Source organism: Perognathus longimembris, chromosome 28 (genome assembly GCF_023159225.1).
Source record: "Perognathus longimembris pacificus isolate PPM17 chromosome 28, ASM2315922v1, whole genome shotgun sequence".
Lineage (NCBI taxonomy): Eukaryota > Metazoa > Chordata > Mammalia > Rodentia > Heteromyidae > Perognathus > Perognathus longimembris.
The window spans coordinates 26,233,777-26,251,398 of NC_063188.1; the positions used below are offsets into that span (position 1 = coordinate 26,233,777).

General features: G+C 34.9%; 1 protein-coding gene across 5 annotated transcripts in view; it reads left to right on the forward strand.

The window, feature by feature from the left end:
* Klhl13 (kelch like family member 13) overlaps positions 1 to 17,622 on the forward strand; it is a 165,740-nt gene that overhangs the window by 92,048 nt on the left and 56,070 nt on the right. Inside the window, exons 1-2 of one of the 5 annotated variants that reach the window (XM_048336036.1) lie at positions 16,122 to 16,524; positions 17,070 to 17,182. The exons of 2 other annotated variants lie outside the window; for them this stretch is intronic. In XM_048336036.1, coding sequence (XP_048191993.1) covers positions 17,085 to 17,182 — 98 coding nt within the window. In that variant the 5' untranslated portion in view covers positions 16,122 to 16,524; positions 17,070 to 17,084. Of the gene's footprint in view, positions 1 to 5,208; positions 5,275 to 16,121; positions 16,525 to 17,069; positions 17,183 to 17,622 lie in introns of those variants that run through there. 2 more of the 5 variants (XM_048336035.1, XM_048336040.1) reach the window with 2 other exon arrangements.

Here is a 17,622-nt window from a genome sequence, read left to right on the forward strand (position 1 = left end):
ATTCAGTATTATGTTGGCATCCAATTCTCTTCAAGTCTCTGGAGTATTTTTAAAAATTATATTTGTTATTATCATTAAGTAGTTGTACACAGTGGTTACCATTCAACATGTCAGTTTACAAGTACAGTGCATCATCAACAATATTACTCCTTTTATCCTTCTCCCTCATCATTCCAAATCCATCTCCACCCTTCAGTTTTCCTTGTTTCATAATTCTTAATTCTCATTTCAAATTTTGAGTTCGTGAACTGGGTATATGATGCACACAGCCAGGAATAGAATATTATACAACAATACAGAGTTGCTGTTTAATACAGATTTTGCCCTTTCAACATTCCATTTATTTTCCTTTTGAGGCTTGGGAATGGTAAAGGACGTTACTAAACTTTTTTTTTCAATTTTTTATTATCAAACTGATGTACAGAGAGGTTACAGTTTCATACGTTAGGCATTGGATACATTTCTTGTATTGTTTGTTACCTTGTCCCTCATACCCCGCTCCCTCCTCCCCCTTTCCCTTCCCCCCCCCAGGTGTTCCGTTCACTTACACCAAACAGTTTTGCAAGTATTGCTTTTGTAGTTGTTTGTCTTTTTTTTACCCTGTGTCTCTCAATTTTGTTATTCCCTTTCAATTTCCTAGTTCCAATACCAGTATACACGATTTCCAATATACTCAGATAAGATTACATAGATAGTGTAGGTACAACCACAGGAAGGTGATACAAGAACATCATCAATAATAGATGCTACAGATACACATGGGTCGTTGAAAGTAGTTACAACTGTGTTATAACAATTGTTTCCATAACATGGAGTTCATTTCACTTAGCATCATCTTATGTGTTCATAAGGGTATAGCTATTGGGCCTTGTGATGCTCTGCTATGACTTGCCTAAACCTGTACTAATTATTCCCAATAAGGGATACCATAGAGTCCATGTTTCTTTGGGTCTGGCTCACTTCACTTAGTATAATTTTTTCCAAGTCCTTTCATTTCCTTACAAATGGGACAATGTCATTCTTTTTGATAGAGGCATAACATTCCATTGTGTATATGTACCACATTTTCCTGATCCATTCGTCTACTGAGGGGCATCTGGGTTGGTTCCAGATTCTCGCTATTACAAATTGTGCTGCGATGAACATTGTTGTGCTGGTGGCATTACTGTGATTTCGTTTGTGGTCTTTTGGATAGATACCCAAAAGTGGGGCTGCTGGGTCATAGGGGAGTTCTATATTTAGCCTTCTGAGGAATCTCCATACTGCTTGCCAGAGTGGCTGAATCAGTTTACATTCCCACCAACAGTGAAGTAGGGTTCCCTTTTGGCCACATCCCCTCCAACAATTGTTATTGTTAGTTTTCTTGATATGTGACATTCTTACTGGGGTGAGATTTTTTTTTCCCCAGTCCTGGAGCTTGAACTCAGGGCCTGAGCGCTGTCCCTGGCTTCTTTTTGCTCGAGGCTAGCACTCTACCACTTGGGCCACAGTGCCACTTCTGGCATTTTCTATACATGTGGTGCTGAGGAATCGAACCCAGGGCTTCGTGTATGCGAGGCAAGCTCTCTACCACTAGGCCATATTCCCAGTCCCAAGTTACTAAACTTTGTTTTTTTGTTTCTTTCAAATTTTTACTATCAAACTGATGTACAGAGAGGTTACAGTTTCATATGTTAGGCATTGGATACATTTCTTGTACTGTTTGTTACCTTGTCCCTCATACCCCCCTCCCTCTTTGAAAGGTAGTTTTCTCGACCCACTTGTCCTTAAGCTCTGCCTTTTCCCCTGCTTTTACCTCCCTACCATCCTGCTTCACATTATGGGCATAGGATCCACAAGATTTCTTGGATATGATGTGCTAAACTTTGGGGAAAACACAGTGTAATGAAAAAATGTTGAAAGAAACTGTAGGGTCAATTTTTACTGTAAAAAATATCACAGAGAGGGCTGGGAATATGGCCTAGTGGTAAAGTGCTTGTCTCGTATACATGAAGCCCTAGGTTCGATTCCTCAGCACCACATATATAGAAAAAGCCAGGAGTGGTGCTGTGGTTCATGAGGTAGAGTGCTAGCCTTGAGCAAAAAGAAGCCAGGGACAGTGCTCAAGCCCTGAAGCCACACCCCAGGACTGGCCAAAAAAATATATCACATAGAATTTGTAATAGAATTTGAGGTGGTCCTAGAAGGATGGGCTGAAGTCAAGAAAGGGAACAGAGAAAAATTTCATTCAAGGAGAACCACTGGAACAGAAATGAGATGGAGAATGGGAAACTGATGTTTTAGGTTACTATGGGAGTAAATTGGAAGAATAGGTGAGTCAGTGGGTATGAGGTCTTTGTGTTGGACTTAGTTCCTTGATTAATGCTTTGATTGATCCATTCACTCAACAAATAGTTTCACATAATCCACAGGGTAAAAGCCAAATCTCTTCACTGTTGTGTGCTGGCTCTGCATACTGGAAAATTCATTGCTGTCAATACCATGTAGCCTCTTTTCAGTCATATTGGATGCTTTGCTGATGCTCACAGCACATTACAAATTGCTACATCCCTATAGGCTATTTTCTTCTGCTCTAACTGATGAATTCTCCATTCTTAAACTTTCATTGAAAAAGAATTTCCACTATGTCCCTGGTACTTTAAAATCTTGAGACTATACTATTAAATATTCTATACCATATTTAGTATTGTTACAGTTTATGAGCTCACACATCTGGAGCTTCCTGAAAGTAAGAGTGTGCCTTATATAACTTTATAACTATCACCAAATGTAGTACCTAACATAGATAATATAAGAAACAAGTAATTTTTGAATACAATATTCATTTTACATCATATGTAGCTTATTTTTAAAAGAATGATTTAGGAACACTGTGATTTATAGATTGAAGACAGGAAGTATGCTGTTTCTTTGCAGTAGAAGATCACAAGGGGTTAATTTTTCCTGGAATAAGACTTTTTTTTTTAAAGCTAGGTATTAGTGACTGGCTACTAAGGGCAATAGAGAGCAGAGAGTTAAATCCGGTGAAGATTTCAGATAATATGACAAATCATAAGACATTGACCCTTGCAGAACATAAGGTTACTTTCAGGCAATGATGTTTTCTTCCCTGTAAGTCAGACCTCCTGATGTTAGTTTTTGTCTCATTCCACCTCTGCTCTCAAGATAGAACACTTTGTTCCTGTTCAGCGTCCTAAAACTAAGCTCAAAATTCGTGTGCTTCTCATTTTCATGTCTGATCAAGAGTTTAGATATGAAAAATAAATAGGTCAACTACAATGACTTCAATTTCCTATGGAGAAGGTGTGCAGTGCACAGGTTTTGAATACATAAAGCCTGCTTGTGCTTTTACCAGCAACATCTGAAGTGTTATACCAGGCAGATGCACTGGGGTGCGCTACTAGGTAGCAGAGCTTAGCTGTGCATCACAGCTCTTAACTTTAAAACTCCAGAGAATTTGATGAGAGAGGGATCCACAAGAACATGACAAATGATGAGAGTTCAAACCTTAAGAGAAAAATGGGCTTATTGGTAAGAGACCTTTCTTTTCCTTTATTTACTGCTGTTACTTATTCATTAAAATAGCAAGCCTGTTATTTTCAGATGTGGCTGTGAAGCGGTATACAAAAATCAGTTTTATATGTATTGTAGAATTCAGGAGACATATTGGTAACCATGTAAAAATCATAGGGAGCTTGTAAAAAGCTTGATTTTGCATAAAAGCTCTCAGGATATTTTATTTGACTTCAGACTGTAACATATCTATATATCTTAAATGCAATGCAGGTTCAGAAATATATATATTTAAAAAGTTAAAATAAAGAATAGTGACTTGTGTAGAGATGAATAATTTCACTCAGTTTCCAGAAGGTGGCACACCAGATTTTTCTTCCTTACACAAAGAAAAAGAATAATATTAATAGGAATATAAAATCAGCTGTATTTAAAGATTTTTAACGTATTTTAAAGTAAGAAAACTATAGAATTGTTATTTGCTTGGTGTGGCTCAATGCTAGAACATGACAAATGTGAATTTAACATATTGTACCTTTTTATCATGCAATAATAATATTTGTGTGTATAGCATTTTAAAAGTAGACTTTGAAATAGTATTGTCATTAAGGATATTCTGCTTTGAATGTAATCTTGTAGGGAAGAAATAAAATACTTAATAGCCACATTGTTTTTTCATAGAAAGTCAGATTTAGGACAACATTTTGAATGATGTCTTTGTCAAGGTCTTCTTAAAGATACTATTAGACTACGACTAATTTAGTTATGACTTTAATAATGCAATAGTTTTTGTGAGATGATCTAGGAAAAAACTGAGTTTATTTGGAGGAAAACATTAGCTAATGTTTACTTTCTATAAGCTAATAACAGCACAAATACAATATATGTAAATAAATTATATATTGTGCTAGAGCTCCTCAAACATCTGCCAGTATAATGTGATTTTTTTCAGAGTTGACTGTTGCCCATCTATAATATACATTGCTTTTGTAGCAGTCTCTATTTTTAAAACTGCATTCCTGAGGCAGAATTAGAACTATGTCTGTCCAGTGTTTATTTTTGTGTATGAGCCTAAAGGAGCTAGCTCTGTCACAAAAATCTCACAAAAATCAAATCTGCTTACAAGATAATATACATATTTATATGTTTTTATTAATTACAAGCAAGATGCAAATAAAAAATAGTAGTAAATGAACCTAGAAGAACATTAGCCATCTGTTCTCTGAAAGCTTATAATGTGTGTCATTTGCTTTCAAGTTTTTAATGGCAAAGCAGTATATCAGCAAAGAATTGACCTTTAGGCTTCAAAAGCTAGAAAATGACAAATCATTCCAAATGCTGAGTATATATCTACTGGGAAAGTGTTTCTTTGTGACCAGATTTAATGAGTTTAGTCTTGCAGATCAGCTGCAAATAAATGTTGTACTTAATGCCAATTTTTATTTCAGTGTTTCTGAAATATTATGAGAGCCTTTAAAAAACAAATTGAATTTTATTTTCTAGCTAAGGTTTAAAAATTAATTTACATCGTTTTAAATTGTTCTGTGTGGCTTCGTATGTTCAGGATTTATAATTATGCTTTATTCATGTATAACTAAAATACTTCCAGGATATGCTTTGAAAAAATTGAACTAAATGCAATAAGGCCACAATTAACCAGATTTTTTTGTTTTTGTTTTTGCACTCCACTTTCAGGAGACGGAGGCAATTGTCTTTAAAACAAGCCGATTTCAAGGATATATTCAAAAAATCAACTTCAGGGTATGTCCAAGGGTCTGCATTTTCCTTTGCCTTCTTTTCAATGAGAATTTATTTTCATGAGAGACCCTAGGCTAGAAGATAGTTTTCCAATAAACTTTCAAAGATGTCATGGGTACTGTGTTTATTAGAAAATTTATTTTAAATATCACACATTCTTATACAATCCAGTCTGCTTTACCTTTTCTAGTCTATTTTCACAAATGTATGTTCATTTGGCTTTCATCTCATTGCAATGAGGGAACAGGAAAGGAGATTTCCCTCCCTAACTTATAGATGAGAAAGATAACACTGGAGATCATAAAGCTAATTAGTGACAGAGCTGTAACCAAATCACAGGTGTCTGTTCTGTCTTCTTTTGCATTCATGGAAAAAGTTTGAAACCAGTTTTTAACTTGTACATCTCCATTGTACAATCACTATAATTTTTGACTACATTTTTTCCTAATTCCTGTACCTCCAAATTCTCCATTCTGTATCTGTCTGCCTATGTGCTGATCTGTCTGCCAGTTGGACACCTTGCTTTCAGACTCTCTTAGACTTGGAAGGCTATGGAATGTGGGAGGGCAAGATAATGTCTTCGGACAGTTTGGCTAGACAGCTGTTGGGAGCAGCCAATGTTGATATGCTAAGGAAGGCCAGAAAGTGAGAGAACAAAGAATATTACTGTAGTTGGGGTAGGAGTTAGTAACCTTGACTTGAAAACAGTGTATCTCCCAGTCTAGTAGACCTGGTGTGATAATCACAGTACTTGTTTAACACAGAGTATGGGTGCCCACCTTCAGATTTCCACATTTTAGTCACTTTCAAGTGATTTTTAGCACACTAATGTTTGAAAGCATCTCCCCTGAAAGCATAAAACTTGTCTCTCTTGACTTGCAAGAAAAGAGCCCCTTTTCTTTCCACAATTCTGTGTTTCATGTTAAAGCATATCAGCTAGGCTGGTGGTGGGGGGAAGGGGCTGGGCTGGTGAAGCTGCAAAATGATAGATATTATTTGTGTACATGATGGTATCTGTCTGATACATATTATAATAGCTATTGTGTCCTTTGAAAATTGTGCTATTTTAGAAAGGCTTATGTGCGTTTAGACTTGAAGAAGGAAAAAGGCAAGAAGATTTCCACCAGAAGGTGAAAATATTTTTCCATATACTTTGATAGCTCAGTTTTTCCATGCTTTTATTTTAGAACCATTTTTGAAAGACTTATTGATAAAATTAGATTATCCAGAGGCCTATATAGTTAAGGTTTTATGGTATCACTCTATTTATTTGCACTTATGTTTTATATGTGAATATTCAGTCTGCCTAATTAGATTGTGAGGAACTTGCAGGCAGGACCTTGTTCTTTTCTGCATATTTGTAACATCTAGGAGAATCATATATTTTCAGTAGTTACTGATGGTTGGATGAATTTAGCCTGTGCCTCCTCCCTAGGTGTTTTGGGCTAGGCATGGTGAATTGACTGACTTTGTATTTGTGATGGGCAAGAATTTGTGTTGCGTTATGCTTAAAATACCAAAGAGGCCTCAGTTGAAACAAGTGCATGTTAATTGGCAAATGAGAAAACATGTTCTTAATAACTTTGTTGCTGTTTTCACTCTGTTTAGAGAATCTTTATTCTAGTCTTTCATCTTCATCCTTTTTGGAATACAGGTTTTGTTGTTCTGTACATTACAAAGCTGAATCTCAAAAGTTGGTATTTTTGGAAACTTCCCCAAGTAAATATTGTTGTTTACTATATGAACAGTAGCATAAGAATTTAAATGAAATAGCCAAAACTTGTAGTGGGAGCGTCACAAAAATGCTCAACAGTGTCTCTGACTTAGATCAAGCTGAATAAGGAATGAATGAATAAATATATACTAGCCAAAGGGAAGGTTCACTGAAGTGTTAGGTAGCTTCAGAAATCCATGAGAAATAACTGGTTATTGAAAACACATATTTGGATATGATGACATGAAATGATTCTGATCATAGTTGAAGCAGTCAAACCTAGAAAGGCAGTCAAGGAACTCAAGTTTAAATTGTTTAGTTTAACCTAGGGTGAACCTAGAACATGAATTCTGTTTATACTCACAATTGCCTTTTCATGAAATAAAGGAAAATAAATGGTTTATCAATTGGAAAACTATTGAATCTAAATAATAATATTAGACATAATAACAAAACAATGATGTATTTAGTTTATGACATGTGGACAGACACTTTTTATTTTTGTTTAATTTAAAATTTTGTATTTATTGAAAAGATGATGAACAATGGGTTACAGTTACGCAAGTAAGGAAATAATTACATTTGTTTTAAACAGTGTTACCCCATCCTTCATTTTCTCCTATTTATCCCTCCCTACTCCCCCCTCCCTCAAGTTGTAAGGCTGATATCCAACCTATTGTTAAATGAGTATTATTGTTGTATTAATTCATCCTTTCACCTGCTGTTTCTGTGATTCCCTTTCCCTTCCCCTGGTCGAATAATCTTATATACAAGACACAAGGTACAGAAAATTAAGAGAGATGAAAGAAAAACAGATTGAAAATTAAAAAAATTAAAAAAAACTATGTACAGTACATAATAAGAAACCTCTTGTTTCCATATCTTGGAGTTCATGTTGATATACTTCATTATATATGGATAGACACTTTTTAATAATGTATTAATGATATGTTACCTCATAGAATTTTAATTAAATTGTTTTCAGGCATAGATATTTTATTTTTTGCTTTTTTCATCTTTTTTGAATATATATTATATACATATATATTATATATTTTTTTTTCTTTGCGAGTCCTGGGGCTGAACTCTCTCTGTGCTCAAGGTTAGCACTCTACCACTTGAGCCACAGCACTATTTATGGCTTTTTCTGAGTAATTTATTGGAGATAAGAGTCTCATGGACTTTGCCCAGGCTGACTTTGAACCATGATCCTCAGAATTTAGCCTCATGAGTAGGATTACAGGCATGAGCCACCAGTGCCTGGCTTTTTGAATGTTTTTATTATCATTAAGTAGTTGTACAGAAGAGTTTCCATTCACCAAAGGTGCTTATGAATACAATGCTTCATGATCAATGTCACCCCTTTCAACATTCTCATGCATCCCTCCCAACCCACCCCTTTCCTTACCTTAATTTTAGGTTGTGTATTTAATTTTTTGCCAGTTAACAAAGCAGTTTATGTGTGCAGTGCATCTTGATCTGTGTAGGCATAGCTATGTTAATACTACTCAGTTCATTCTTATACTTTTCCCGTAAAATGGATTCTCTATCTTTTGCCTGTTTTAGAGAACTCAAAATAGCCAAAGAGAATTCCAAACTTGAAAATGAGAAATTGTCATGAAAATATGGGTGTTTACTAAATTGCTTAGTGTCTTAGGTGTAGGATGGTAGATAAATACCATTATTGTAAATATTGGGCCTTGTGTGTAGTAATCAATTTCTAGGTTCCAGTTTGACACTGAGTTGTCTTTGAAACATAAGATTTTCTCATTTGTTATGTAATTATGTAAATTAAACCTTTTATTTTTAGATAGCAAACATTTGAGATACTACTTCTGGTGGATTCTATGTGTAGGAAATTTAAAGTTTTAATGATTAGATCTGGCAAAAAATGTTGAGGCAATTGAGTGTATAGGTCCTTTTTCATGGAACATTTGAAGAGTTTATTGCTTTGTTGTGGCTTCACTGTTTTTTTGTAACCCAGATTTACTAGTGGAAACTGGAAGATACTAAACAACCAGGTAATTTTCTAACCTCCTTCTTGGCAATAATGCTGATGGTTCACATGTGTATGTAATAACTCTGGAAATAAATGCATTTTCAGAGAAGTACTATTTTATTCATTTAAATGGGAATGTTGAAGAAAAGTACTATTTGAAATTTCAGTTTTTATAAGAGACTAGGTGTTTTTTAAGTAGTATAGAACAGAAAATATTGAATTTCTGTAACTGGCCTAAGTTTGTGATTTGGCATATAATCTTTATATTATTGAAAAGTTTCAACCTTCATAAATGAACATTAGAAATTGTCCACACTTACCAAAATGCTTCAGGATTTACAAGATTGTGGTGTCTATTATCTTCACTTAACATTGGTGGTCTTGCTTCTATATTTGATGCTACTGAAATTAAATCAAAGCACTTCAACTACTTGAAAATATGAATGGATTTTTTCATTAAAGCCACACTCTTAACTGTTTCTTGCATTGTTTATCTTATTTTAAGTATTTTAAAATTATTTTGAGTTCATGGCCTATGCATACTAGGTAAATGTTCGACTACTGAGCCATATGGCCAGTCTGCAATGTACATTTTACATGTACTTTCATTTAGTTAAGGTTGCAAATTTGATGTAAAACATATCACTAATGTGAACTATAGTGTGCTGTTTTATTTACACTAAGAAATTTAAGGAAATAACTTAGGAAGTTGCTGGGACATGACTAAGCACATAAATGATCATTATTTGTGGTGAGAAAAGACCTTTTTTATTAGTTTATTTAAGTAAGTCCGTGTTCTAGATAATTTTCTTTGACATGTGCTTTTTTTTAACCGTATAATATCTGTGTTGTCTCATTCCAGTGGCAAATATCTGAGTGAAACAACTTAAAAGAAAATGTTGATTTGTGCTCACAGTTTCAGAGGTTTCAGAGCAAGGTTGGGAATCCATTGCTTTGGGCCTAAAGCAAGGCAGGATATCATGGCAATGGGAAGGCGTGGCAAAGCCTACTTACTTCAAGGTGGCTAGGATACAAAGAGATCAAGAAAGGGGAAGAGGGTTTGGTTAAGATATATCTTTCCAAGGCACAACTTCAGTGACCTACTTTTTCTAACTAGGCCTGGCCTCCCAAAGTTTCCACCCCCTCCCTAAATGTCAAGCATGATCTAGGGACCAAGCCTACAAAGCACAAAGCTGTGGAGGGACATTTCATTGTTGAAACTATAACAAAATTGACATACATTTTCATTTTAAACACTTTGTAGCTTAAATTGAACAAATTGTTTACCTGGCACTGATGGCTCATGCCTGTAATCCTAGCTATGTAGGAAGCTGATGTGTGAGGATCACGATTTAAATCCAGCCTGGGCAGGAAGGTCCTTGAGACTCTTACATCCAATTAACCACCCCAAATCCTAAAGTGGATCTGTGGCTCAAGTGATAGAGCATCAGCCTTGAGGTAGTACAGTGCTCAGGCCCTGAGTTCAAGCTCTAGGATTCGCATATAAAAGAAAGTAATTAATTGCTATTATCTGTCTAATATATATGCCTTTTATCTAATATATGTGTATTAGGTATAATATTCCTCCTATCCAAACTATATTTTAGTAATAGCAGTAATCTCTTAAAAAATCTTCCTCAATATACAGTTTTGATTTAATCATTCCTCTGCTTATAGACTTTCTTTTTAGTTTTCCCAATTTATTGAGTATATCCCAATGATCTAGGAATAACGCCGAATTAGTAGTAAACAAAAGTCATACTTACCAGACAAGCCTGTTTAGTTATTATTTATTCATTTATTTGATAGCACTGGGGTATGAATTCAGGCCCTTGCACTTACTAAATCAGATGCCCAGTCATAGTTCCAGCTTGTTTTTGCTTTAGTTTTTTTTTCTTTTGTATGATTTTATGTTTTTGAGCAGGACTAGCTTGGAACCGTGATGATTCTACCATAGGCAGGTGTCACCACTGTCCAGCTTTTCTGTTGAGATGGAAGTCTTACTTTCTGCTCAGGCTAACCTGAGGAAATGTAATCCTCCTTGTGTCTGCAGCCTAAGCAGTCAGGATGATGGGTGTGACACACTGTGTCAGGGATTCTTTGTTAAAAGAAAAGTAGTAATTTGTTCTGGGTATCTGATTTAACATGGTTTCAGCTCATATGGCATTAGCATGGGTTCTTTTTTGGAATTCTCTTTTGGAATGTCATTTCCCAGTTTGATGCTCCTAAACTATCTCTTTAGACTGCTTTTTTTCCAAAGACTTTCAAATGATAGTGTAACATCAGGTATGTAAATTGCATGTATTTAAAAATAATTGACTTCAAGTACTACCATCCCTTCCTCACAGGCACTCTGGTTTTGACTTTAAAGTATTACTAAATAGATGGGAAATTTTTAAGATATTCAAGGGTAAGAGAAAAGAAAAGCCTCAAAGGGCAAAAGTACTACCCAAAAACAGAACAAAGAAGGAAAGGCAAGAACTTCTGAATTTCTTATTGGGATTTACTCCCAGTTTTCAGCTTCAGCAAGAGAATGAGTAGTCAGAGTCTGCTGATCCTTGAGGCACCAACAACTAGATCCTTGCTGTCTACTTTATCTAATCACTGTATTTTTGCCACTCATCCCAACTTCTATCATCTTCCTGTTAATTTCTTTCATTTGACTGCCAACTGTAAAATGTTCAGTAAATATCAGAAAGTATTGCCATTCTGGCTTTCCATTCCCTTTCAGCCAATGGTTTTTCTTCCTCCTCACTCACTAACCTGTCTTCTTCGATCCTTTCCTTACTGTTTGTGCCTTTTTAGTCTATTAGCTGTTCAGATTGCTGTTCTGTACCTGCCCAATTTAGTACCCTTCCTGGTCATTTTAGTTTTTAAAAATGGGAGGAGTCCTGCCCTTCACATTACTTATAAATCATGGAATGAAGAATTCTCTATTCATTATTACAATTGTATCTTTATACTCATTTGCATTATGAAAGAGCTAGATACTCTTTTAGGTCATCATCATAACAATAATAGACTATGTCTGGGCTGGGATGTAGCTCAGTGGCAAAGCACTTGCCTAGCAAGTACAACGTCCTGGGTTCGATCCCCAGTACCAAAAAAAAAAAAAAATAGACTATGTCTTCATGGATCCTTTGTAGGACACAGAGGATACACATAGACCTGTTAAGGAAATTTCCAGTGTAGAACTTTCCAATGTGCTTCTTTATGAGAGACATTTGGAATTCTCCATTTTAATGGTAGAAAGGCTTTATATAATTTTATGTAGCAAGAAATTTATGCTACATTTTATATTTGATTTTGCATAGAGAACACACATGTATACACAATCATAATGTATGTAAGTGATAAACAAAATATATGTAGCTGCAAATGTAAATGTTTTGATTTCCTGGAAGAAGGAACCCTTAATATATTAAGAAATTGAATCTGTGTCTTAGAATTTTTTTGTGTTAGAGATTTAAGAGTCCTATTTGGTCACCATCCAAGTAATTTTACTGATTGGTAGAACATAAATATCACTCATAATTTCTTGTGATTGGCCATCTTTTCTTTGCAACATGAATGATGTTTGTATTCTAGATTAGTTTGAAGAGACATTTTCAGACCTGGAGATTACATTGCACCCATTCATGTAAACTGGGGACAATGCTACATTCTTGAACATGATAACCCAAACCTTACAACAAAAACAAAGGTCTGTTTATCAGGCATATGTGGAAAAATGGAGGGAGAAATTAAGCATATAACTGATTACTTGATTCATTTAATGATATGATACTGGTAACAGGCTATGGAAGTCAGTAAGCAAATTAAATTTTACTAAAAGTTTATTTACGGGCATTTTCATTGAGAAAAAAATCAGATAATGCTTTTTCCCATACTTTATGGTTTGTTTTGCTTACATCTCCTATAATCATTCTTCTGTATTTTCCAAAATTAAGATTTCTGAAGTAGTATATATGTACATGCTTTCATTTTGGCATTTCTTTCCTCTTTGTACTTTTTAGTGTACATCTAATAGGAGAAGTAATATGTCTTAGATGTCCTTGTTTCTTTAGAATACACTGACATATTTACAGAGCACCATTCACTTCATATAGACACATTCATCTTATGGATTGTTCAGATACTAGAGAGTCCTGGACCAGGAGTTGGAAACTAGTTCTACTAACTAGCACTATGACACTGGATAAATGAACTTCTCTAAGTTTCAATGTTTTTCATTTATACAGAGAGAGTACTGGGAGAGATGATTTCTAAGTGATCTAAAAATCTTTTTTTCCCTATATTTGGAGCCAAAGAACTCTGAGTTGTATAGTTGGGCTGAAAATCATTCTTTCTATGGTTTTCACCAAATACTGTCATTGTCCTTGGTTTATTATATCTCTGAAATACTCATTCACAGGTATTTTAAGTGATTGATGTTTATAAAATACTTCGGATATCTTTTGTGTATATTGTCCTTCTGTCTTGTCTAATGCAGTGATCTGAAGCAGAGACCAAGTATTCTATAAATGAAATCAATTTCTTATGATATATCATCCTTTCAGCATTTACCAGTCATAATCTTAATGTAGTGGGATGCTGAGCTTGCATAAATTGTATTTAAGATACGTATTTTATTATGTTCTGTTTTAATGTAGCAAAAAAATTTAATTCTACAATATAGTGGCAATTACAATTATACTCCTTGGTTGCTACTAGAATCTCTGCCGGGTGATTAAAATCTGATTAATTTGGATATTGCTAATTTGTAACTGAGGTGATTTTATCTAGTTGAAGTTTTTTTCTAAAAGTATAAGGGATGTTATTAAGGAAATGAAAATAGTGTGAACTATAGTTTATTGACCATATTTCTACTTAAAGGCATTATCTTTAAAGCTCATGAGAGATAATTACCAATGAATTAATAACTTGTTAAGCAAAAGTAAAAACTGAATGTAAGTATATGTTCACCATCAGATATAATTCTTTTGGGGTTTTTGCGCCTTTAAGGACATTGAAGCTGAGGTGGAGGAAAGCAATCTTGTTTTCATTTTGAACAAATATTAAACTTTTTGGAGACTGGAAAAGATTAATCATTTTTGGAGCCTAATGAAATTAGACAAGAATATGTTCATTTAAAAATCAATTTATTTTCATGGAAGAAAAACCTCAGAATCTTTATAACATTCAAATGGTTTTCATAGTGTGCCTTAGGAATTTGGAAAACTGTAGCCTTGTTTACTTGTGAGAAATTTTGAAGAGTCCACAAAGGCAGATCAATTGCCACAAGGACTTCACTACTATGATTTTACACAGGTTTGGGTATCTTTGTTCTCAAATGATGAAGTCACACTTGCAATTGTGCCTCGTAAAATTTTCTTGAGCTTGAAAATGGAATTTTCTTTCTAAAACTTTTTTCCTTGCAACATACATCTAATATATAGTTCTTTTATGTTTTATATTTTTAAATATTTGCAATGCTTCAGATTCTGGAATGAGACATTTTAAACCCTCCCTTCCTCCCTCCCTCCCTCCCACCTTTCCTCCCTTCCCCCACATCTCTCTCTCTTTCTCTATCTCTGTCTCTCTCTGTCTCTGTCTCTGTCTCTGTCTCTGTCTCTCTCTCTCTCTCTCGTGTGTGTGTGTGTGTGTGTGTGTGTGTGTGTGTGTTTCCTCCTAATTTTACTATTCCTTTTTGCTACCACTGATTGTGCCTGGGGCCTTTTTACTCTATATCATTTATTTTCTAATATAAAATATTTGCTACAGTATATTTGTATTAGTGTCAGGGACTAATTTTTTAATTATACATGGGCTGTGAAAGTATTAGTGAATATTACTTTCTGTGACTCCTTCAAAGACTTCTACAAGATAGTTTTGTGTGGGCTTAGAAATATTGGCGGAGTTGGAAAAGTAAGTTTGGTTGTTTTGCTGCATTGTAGGGTTTACTTTTGTATGATAGATTGAATAACATTTGTAAGTGGGATAGGGAATATTGTTATTAATTTAGTATTTAAGAAGTTTATGTATTTCTGGTCAGTCCTTCAAAACAAATATTTTCTCTTCATATATCATATATGTGTGTGTACTGCATATATATATATATATATATATACATACATATTTATGTTTCATAGTGAATGACTTTTTTGCCTCCATATTGGTCTATATTTTGAAAGCAATGTATTTGTGATTATCATGTGTGGTTTCATGCTATAGTTCTAATATATTAATTGAGTAGTTTTGAATTTAAAATTTTATTTTATTTATATTTTTATATATTTTTGAATTTAATTTTTTGAAAATAGCTTTTTCCTGTAAAACATTAATTAAATATTTATCTATTAAAACATTATTTTCGAATAACTTGTAAAAGTATACCTGAAACCATCAGTTTCAGTTGGGAATATAAGTTTATTGTTTGAATACAGATATGGTAGTAAATTTGAGCTCTGCATAGCAGTGATTTTTTTTTAAGGTAGTGAGTTTTGTGTCAATGGTGATTTGCCTTTACTAAGCTTGCATTGATGGAGGCAGATAATTCTGTTTTTATAAAGAAGTAGAAGGTTGATAGGAAATGTAGCTACATAGTATTGGTGAGTTGCCCACAACAGAAGTAAAAATCTGGGTGTAGATAGATGAAGACTTCATCGTCATCCTAATTTTAACCTATTTTCATCTTTTTTGGAGAGATCTAGCAAATCTGTGAGCTTATTTTGGTGCATTAAACAGAAACTTAAAACTGTTGTCCTTTGGGGAGCACTGATAATGGCATTTTCTGACAATAGTCTAAAATCATATATATGAACCCTTTGTTTGACGTTGCTTTTGTGAAATACCTCAAGCTGCCTTTGACAGCAGCTTTAATTTCTGAACCTCTTTGACAATCGCTAATCCCAAGGGGTTACTGGACTGCTGCTGAGCTGTGGAGTGGTCTCTGCTGGACACCTGCTTGGCCAGCAGTGTTGCTCTTTCCTCTAGGCAATTTGTGAGCTGTTTGGGGGCTGTGGTGGGGGGGGGGAAGAAGGGAGGGAGGTGAACGAGAGGGGAGAAGGGGGGAGAAGGGGAGGGCAGTATTGAATTAGATTGTTGATAGCGTCCCTCTGAGGACGCTATTAAGAGCTTGCTATTCTGTACTTCTCTGCTGCAGAAGACAGAGTGATATTCATGTTACCACAGCATGTTGTAAATTTATGAGATTTTGCTCATCCCGGCTTGGAAATAAAAATAGGGAAAGGAGAGCAACTTGAATCAGAAGCTACTAGAAGAGCGTGCAGAGTTCTACAGCAGTTTATATTTGCTCTTATATTTTGCTTTCTTCTAACTGGAAAAGAGGAACTGGCTTTTTTTTTTTAAACGGGCTTTTCCCATAATGGCATTCTTGTATTGTGTGGCCAGAGCTTACACAGGAGGAAAGGAGACTGCTGAATTTAGTCACTGATCTCTATTAGCTGTGGCCTAAGGCTATGCTGAGGTTTATATCACATTTGTATTGTTGCAGCTCAAAAGAAGAATGTTCAGAGGATGACAAGTGTATTCTGAGTAGGTATGTTGTTTCATTTTCATATGAAACCCCTGTATTTTTTTTCTGCGACTATTGGTCAGAAATCAGGTTAATTAATAGGTATAGAATATAGTATAGTGCTGCAGTATCCCTGTTAAAGTAGAACAATGAAATGGCAAGTTGTGAAAAAAGAACCCAGCTGCTTTTATTCAATAAAGCTGCATTGTGTAGTATGCACGGTGCAGATTTAGTGGGTGTGTGTATACACACATATACATACATACATACATACATACATACATACATACATGCATGCATACATACACACATACTGCAGTCGATGCTTTCCAACGAGGTGGCACTATTGTGGAGTTGGAACGATAGAATCATCATATTGCTTTAGGGGACAGGAGGATTTAAAGGAGGAACTTTACAGTCCTATTTTTCCAGATTGGAAGCATCGGTTTAAGGGCACTGGCAGAATCATTTGCTTGTTCTCCGCGGCAGCCACTGCTGTGTCAGTACAGTGTGGAATGGAAGTCCTAGTTGGTAGTCTGTTATGGAAACGCTGTTTACTGTTATTGTAGTACCGTGGTGACAACATGCCATTGAAATGGAAAACGAGCTCTCCTGCTATCTGGAAATTCCCAGTTCCTGTGCTTAAAACATCCAGGTCAACTCCACTTTCTCCAGCATACATGTAAGTGAGAGAAAATAGGATATTAACGTGGGATTTCATTCATGAATCTACAGTCTGGCAAAACGGGTGGGAGAAACCCCAAACAACAGCATCTCTAGACCCACAAGATTTAAAACATCCCTCAATTTGCCTTATATTTAAAGAGATTAGTATGCTTAGAGTTTAACATTGTTTTGTTTTCCTAGAGTTTATGTTTATGGCCTCTTACAGTGCTTAATGTGAATCTAGTTACTGATGTGAAGGTATAGGTAATGGATGCCATAGAGAAACTTTTATTTTAGCATAGAATACTTTCAGAATTTTCTTTATATAAAACACTTCTGTTTTATTTTGTTTAATGATTTTAAATCTGCTGATAATTGATGTTGGTATATTGTAATGGAAATGTCTTTTTTAGTATTTTTAGCAAGTTTGATACGTTCTGGGTTAACACGTCAGAA